This window comes from Penaeus monodon, chromosome 16 (genome assembly GCF_015228065.2).
Source record: "Penaeus monodon isolate SGIC_2016 chromosome 16, NSTDA_Pmon_1, whole genome shotgun sequence".
Classification (NCBI taxonomy): domain Eukaryota; kingdom Metazoa; phylum Arthropoda; class Malacostraca; order Decapoda; family Penaeidae; genus Penaeus; species Penaeus monodon.
Window position 1 is genome coordinate 49,874,645 of NC_051401.1, and position 7,010 is coordinate 49,881,654.

Sequence of the window (7,010 nt, forward strand, 5' to 3'; positions counted from 1 at the left end):
CATAGTCATAAAACTTTCAAATATAAATTTTCTTAATTTCGTTTAGATAATAGCAAACATGTAATAGATTTTTAAAGAAAGGAAAGAGAAAAAATCACAAAATTAAGCCAACAGGTAAATCGCGTTTCAGTTGCCGAATCATGAAATCACAAAACAAGGAAGCAAAATCGTATTACATAATTCATTAGATCAATTATTAGGTCTTAAAGGAAGAGGAAGATAAAATGAGGTATTTTATTCTGACCTTCATCAGTACGTTCACGTGAAAATAAATAAGATATCACAGTATATAAAAACACACACAAACCACACATACCAGGGATTATGAAATTACAAAGACTTAAATACGATCAATTGGCAATAAATAGATATAAATTAAGATCTAAAACTATTAAGTAAATTAGAACACATACAATAAACAGATTTTCAATACTACTGATCGCTGGCTGATGATTACTTCTCGCAACAGTATCAGGAGTCACGGCGGAGGACGAGCTGCTGCTTAGGAAAGCGAAAGCCACAGGACTGTCTAGAGGAAGCTGAGACGTGAGCGGAGTCAGGAGAAGGAGAATCCCGAGAAGAGAGGCGCGGAGGCCGGGCGGAGGCGCCGCCGGAAGGACGCTACGACGTGGCGATCGCCGGGATGTACGTCTCGCCTCCCGTGGCCGAGAGAGCGAAGCCGGGGACGAGCGGCACGTCCGGCCGCGGCCCCACGGCGCCGTCCTGCGCTACGGCCAGGGGGTAGCTGCAGGAGAAGGGGCGGTGAGGATCGGGGCGGAGAAGGCGGCAGGGGAGGGGGTGGGACAAATGTCGACAGACATGCATAACAACAAGAGAAATTTCCTTGAAACTAAGTCGATCTGCTTACCTGAGGAAGCGACTGCGATGCCCCTCTGCGTCCCCCTTGGCGAAGCTCAGGAGGGCGGCGTCGGCCAGCTGCCTGATCCTCCTGACGGCGCGGAGGGAGCCCGGGTCGCCGAGGGCCTCCTCCTCCTCCGACAGTCCCCACGTGTGCTCGGCCCACAGCGCCCTGCGGAACGCCCTGACCGCGCCGTCCCGGACCGCGACCTCGCCACCGCGCCCGTCGCGTCTCGTCTGGCACGCCGCCACGGCCACCTCGGTGTCCCTCCGGCCGTCCAGCGAGCGCTCGTTCACGTTCGCCGAACCCACCAGCGCGTAGGCGTCGTCGGCCACCGCCATCTTGGAGTGCACGTAGATCAGGAAGCGCCGCCGCTCACGCCACTGCCGCCCGGCGCCGCCCCGCTCGCCGGCCGCCACCTCCGCTGCGCGCGGCTCTTGCTGTGGAGGAGAGGCATTTAGGCGCCACTTCTTCCGAGGGACAGGGAGGCAAAGGTGGTGGTAATGATACCGATAACGATATGATAACAAGAATGATAATAACAATCTTCTACATTTTTCATCACCACCAGGAAGGTTTGTGGAGACTGACCTTGGCGAGGCAGAGGGGGACCAGATAGTCCGTCGGGTGAGCCTTGGAGCCGACGGCGCTGAGAGCCTCTGCAATCCGCTTGTACATCATCTGCAAGAGCAAATTGACTCAATCCGAAACACTCCGACTCTTAGCCAGCACGCAGCTGAATGCCTAAACACGCCTCTCAGTGACGAATACGAAAACAGACAACGAAGACCGACCTGGAGCGTCCGGAACTGCCACCGAAGGATCGCGTTCATGCTTCCTTTGAGAATCCTATTCTCGGGGTTTCCTTCGGGGAGCATCGGCAGCACGAGGTACACCCTGAAGCCCTTCCCTTCCCTGATCTTGCTCACCTAAGAAGGTCGAAGAGAGGAGAGGGAGGCGCCGTTATGAAAAGTGACTCAGCAAGAGAAGGGAAAGCGAGAGTTGCAAAGTTTGATATTTGAAGAATTCTGGCCTCACAATAAAACTTCTTTCATCTACATGAGCCAATTGGCCATGTATTGAACATCCCTCATGATCATGCACAGGTGTTATGAAATAAGAGAAGGAAGACTCACCAGGCGTTGCACAATCTCCAGTGGAACCAGGTTCAAGGCGTTCACGTCACTGTCCTCTTCCCAGGCTTGTGAAGACCCGATGAAGTACTATTGGAAATCCAATTTCAGTTTTGTCTTTTGCTGTTGCTCTTTTATAATTCATCTTATATTTGGCATAGCTAGTATGGTTTTCATTATTATACACATAAGCCTATACGAAACATTCTTAAAAAAGGTACCTGGCTCTCGATATACAGGAAATTCTCCGCCCTACGGATGAGCCTCACGATGGCCCTGTGAAGGCTCGTGTCCACCGTACGCCCATCATACGAGTCCAGCACGCCCGCACGCCCACCGCTGAAGGTGGTCGAATTGGCGTCAATGGACCTCACCACCTAAGTGCAAAGTGACAGAGAAATGATACCAGACCTTGCATGCAGAGAGGAGTTCTAATGGGCAAAGTTTACAAACAAAAGAGACACTCCTCTGAATGTATATGATTATATCATTGCAAAATAAATTTCCCTCTGTTTGAATTGACATTGTTCTTCATGGCAAGGTTTTCCCTGAGCAAAAGTATGTTCCGATCTCTCACCTGCATCTGCCAATTGCCTTCTTGGCCGTTCTCGCTCACCGGCGCGACTGCTGGTCGTAGCGCTGGCAGCAGGAGGTGGGCCCTGTTCGGGACCTGCCTCCTCCATCGCTCCTCGAAGCTCCTGAGGAGGTCGAGGGCGGCGGGACCCGTGACACGGGCGTGGACGTCGTGCCAGGGCTCGCGGGGGCCCTCCTCGGCGGAGACGTCGACGAAGCCGTTGTGGAAGTCCCCTTTGTGCTCCGCGTCGAGCGTGGAGAACAGCGGGTGCTCCGGCGTGTCCCAGCGGCCGTTGGTCAGGTCCAGGCCGCCCAGGTACGCCACGAGGCCGTCATCCTCGTCCGCCACCACCACCTTCTGGTGGTGCGTCCACAGCGCCTCCACGAGCTCCTCCCTCACAGCATGCACGGAGCTCTTCTGTCGCCGCACCTTCGCCACGTGGACGCCGGAGCCCTCGAAGTAGCTCTCGGTGGCCTGGTCGTGCGTGCCCACCAGCCCCGCGCACAGGACGCTCGAAAACTTCTCGTCCCAGATCAGCAAGAGGACCTGGACGCCCTCGGCTGCTCTCCGCTTCAGGAGCTCCCCTAGACTCTCCTCCCTGTCTCGCTCCAGCTTCATGTCAGTCCAGACACTCCAGCCGGTGATGTAAATGAACTTCCTGGCTCGCCGGATGGTCTTGGCGATGGCTTGGAAGGCGCCCTCTGCCTCCGCCGTCAATCCAGGCAGGGGCGTGGCATGGGCATCCTGGTAGAGCGCAAGGGAGCCACCCTTCCTCATCGGAAAGTAGGTTCTGGGCACTTCCATTCCCTGCTCCGCCGCGTGCGCCGCCGGGGTAAACCTCAGCCTCATGTGGATGCTTCCCTTCCCGCCCTCGAGGAACACCGGGCCATCCTTGGTCCACGCCCTGGCGGGATCGCCCAGCCGCAGCTTCCCGTGCCCCACGACGTCTGACCACAAGTAATCTTTGTCCCACACAGTGATGTCGAGGTAGTCAGCGACGTGGCACACCGGAAGGGACACGTGTTCTCCCCATCGCGTCTTGATCACATTATTGCGAACGCTGGTCGTGAGGATGCTCTGTCCGGCCAGCTTCACCTCCACATAGCAGTCCGTGGTGTCTCCTCTGACCACATTGAACAGGGCCCTGTCGGCGTCAGAGAGGTTCGATGCCCCCACGACCTCCACTTCCAGATCCCCGTGAAGAAGACTCATATGCGTGATGTGTGAGTATGAGAGGACCTTCTGCTCTTGTACCTCGGCTATGTCTACTCCCAAAATACGCTTCTTCCTTCGAACTCGTACCTTCACTATATTCGCGGTCAAATTATTTCTATTATTATAAATCTTCGCGTTCGAGCTGTTCACGACTGTTATGCCGTTGTCTCCTACCACCTCGTGTCTAGACTTCTGCGTGTCTTTCACCTGCCCACGAGTTAAATGCCTCCACCGACCGGAAACGGAGTCTGTTGCCTTTGTTGAGTCGAGGCATTGGCATTAACGTCTTCCTTTTTGTTGATTTCCAGCCAGCCACATGGAGTCTCAATCCCCACCCCGAATCACGTCCATTAAGTTCTACATAAACTCCAAGAGCAATAAGATTATCCCCTCGTCGACGTCTACATAAACAGACCTCTGGGCAGACTTGGCAGTGCTGTGTTGCGAGGGAATCCCGAAAAAAGTCCAAGGTCCTTGCTCGCGTGTTTCGTGGAGGGTCGTTCCTGTTGCTCCATACGACGTCACGAGCGCCAGTGACGTCCAAGGGAAAGAAAAACCACACGGAATAAGGATGTACTGACGCGTGCCTTCGAGTTGCATAAAAAGGAGGAGAGAGCGAGAGAGAGAGAGAGAGTGGGAGAGAGAGACAGACAGACAGAGACAGAAACAGAGACACAGAGAGAGAGAGTTAGGCAGACATATAGACAGACTGAAAGAAAAGGTTTAATAGATATACTGAGAGAGAGAGAAAAAAAGAAAGTGAAGATAGGAACAAGAGAGAAAGAATAAAACAGAAAGAGAAAGCAATAAAAAGGAAGAGAGAGAGAGAGACAGAGATAGAGGGAAACAGAGACAGAGGGAGAGAGAGAGAATAAGAAAACGAGAGAGAAAAAAAAAGAAAGAAAAAGAAAGAGAAAGCGATAAAAAAGAAAGAGAAATAGGGAGGGAGACGAAGAAAAAGAGAGATAAAGAGAGAGAGAGGAAGACATCTTGAGGGCTGACTACGTGACATCCACCTCCCCCCCCCCTCCCCCATGAGGGCCTAGATGTGCAATAATGATTCATCATTGATGGCATCGTCATTGTTATCATTATCGTTATGATTGTTATTATCATTATTAGTGTTCTTCTTATTATCATTATCATTATTATGATTATTATTATCATCATTATTGTTTTATTACTATTGTTATCATTATTATTACTATTATTATCATTATTATTATTATTATCATTATTATCATTATTACTGTTATCATTATTATTTTTATTATTATCATTGTAATTTTCATTATTGCTATTGTTACTAGCAGTAGCAGCAGCATTATTATCATTATCATCATTATTATTATTATTATTATTATTATTATTATTATTGTTGTTGTTGTTGTTATTATTGTTATTGTTATTATTATTATTATTAATATTATTATTATTATTATTATTATTATTATTATTATTATCTTTAATATTGCTGTTGTTGTCGCTGTTGTCATTATTATCATTGATATCATTAGCAGTAATAGTAATAGTAGTTGTAGTAGTTGTAGAAGTAGTAGTAACTATAGTACAAGTAGTAATAGTACTATTATTTATACGTGCATTTGTGTGTATGTATATGTTCATGCGCGCGCGTGTGTGTGTCTGTATGTATGTAGAGTGCATATGTGTGTGTGTGTGTGTGTGTGTGTGTGTGTGTGTGTGTGTGTGTGTGTGTGTGTGTGTGTGTGTGTGGTGGGTGTGTGTGTGTGGTGGGTGGGTGGGTGTGTGTGTGGGTGTTTATATGTGCGTTTCCGCGAGCACATATAAGCACGAATACACATTGGTTACTTCTATGTAATTATCTCTGTTACTAATAACTACCACACAAGAAACTGTTCTTGTGCGTAAGCAGCTATTTTCAACCAAGCAAAGGGAGAGAGACAGAAAGAAGAAAATGCAAATGCAAAGCAATGAGCAGTGGGCTTATTCGTTATATCTTTATGACAGGAAATGTACATATAAAGACACTGTTGAATTGAGACATTTGTCGGCCACACAAAGAGGGACTTTTCGTTGTAAAACCAAGTCGGACGAAAAAGGAAACTGAGATGTCGAGGTTGTTGCAAATGTTATTGTTGATGTTGTTATTGCTTGTGTTGGTATTCTTGTTATTGTTGGTATTGTTCGTACTGTTGTTGTTATTGTTATTGTTGTTATTGTTTTTGTTATTACTATTGTTATTGTTGTGTTATTGTTATTGCTGTTATTATTATTGTTATTAATTGTTGTTATTGTTGTTATTTTGTTATTGATGTAATTGATGCTATTGTTCATATTGATGTTTTTGTTGTTGTTTTATGTTTTGCTCTGTTTACCATTTAATCTATCTTGGTAATGTTTTTAAAAATCAATTTTGGTCTTATTTTCAAATAAATCTAGCATCAACATAAGCATCGTTATCATTACTATTAGTAGTGTGAACAATATTGGTTGGTGTTGCCATGAATACTAGCATCATCATTATTATTATCATTACTTTCATTACTGCTGCTACTACCACTACTGTGAAACATTATCATCATTATTGTTATAGTTATTGTCATTGTTATTATTATCATCATTACAGCTACCATTATTATCATCATTTTTATTATTATTATTGTAGTTTATCAATATTGTTATAATCATAATCATTATCTTTATACTGATAATCATTATCATTATTGTAATCATTATCGTTATTATCATCATCATTATTATTACAGTCATTATCAATATTACCTTTTTTATCATTACTGTCGTTATTATCATAGTTTTAGTAATATTATCAGTATTTGTATTAGTATTGATATTACCACTATTATTCTTTTTGTTATCAATATCATTATCATTATTATCATTATCATTATTATCTTCATTATCACCATTGTTATTATCACTATTATTATTATCATTATCATTACTATCATTCTTGGCATTACCATAAAAAAAATTATAATCACTGTTAATTATCATTATTGTTATTATTGCCATCATTGTTATTATTGTCATTATCATTAATGATGGTATTATTATAATTACCATTGTCATTATTCCTTATTATCATTATCATTATCATTGCTATCACTATCATTATTACTATCATTGTTAGCATCATCATTATCATCATTACTATTATCGTTACTACTAGTACTACAATCATTATCTTTAAATCCTATAGAGACCATTGGAGGAGTAAAAGGCTATA

General features: G+C 45.1%; 1 protein-coding gene across 1 annotated transcript; it reads right to left on the minus strand.

The window, feature by feature from the left end:
* Window positions 1-220: 220 nt before the first annotated feature.
* Window positions 221-3,981, minus strand: LOC119582904 (phospholipase D alpha 1-like). Its single transcript, XM_037931414.1, has 7 exons — window positions 2,570-3,981; window positions 2,214-2,369; window positions 1,996-2,082; window positions 1,654-1,788; window positions 1,451-1,540; window positions 869-1,299; window positions 221-745 (listed from the first exon to the last, which is right to left on the minus strand). Exons 1-7 carry the CDS (start codon window positions 3,776-3,778, stop codon window positions 622-624), a joined length of 2,232 nt encoding a protein of 743 aa, XP_037787342.1. The 5' UTR covers window positions 3,779-3,981; the 3' UTR covers window positions 221-621.
* Window positions 3,982-7,010: the final 3,029 nt, after the last annotated feature.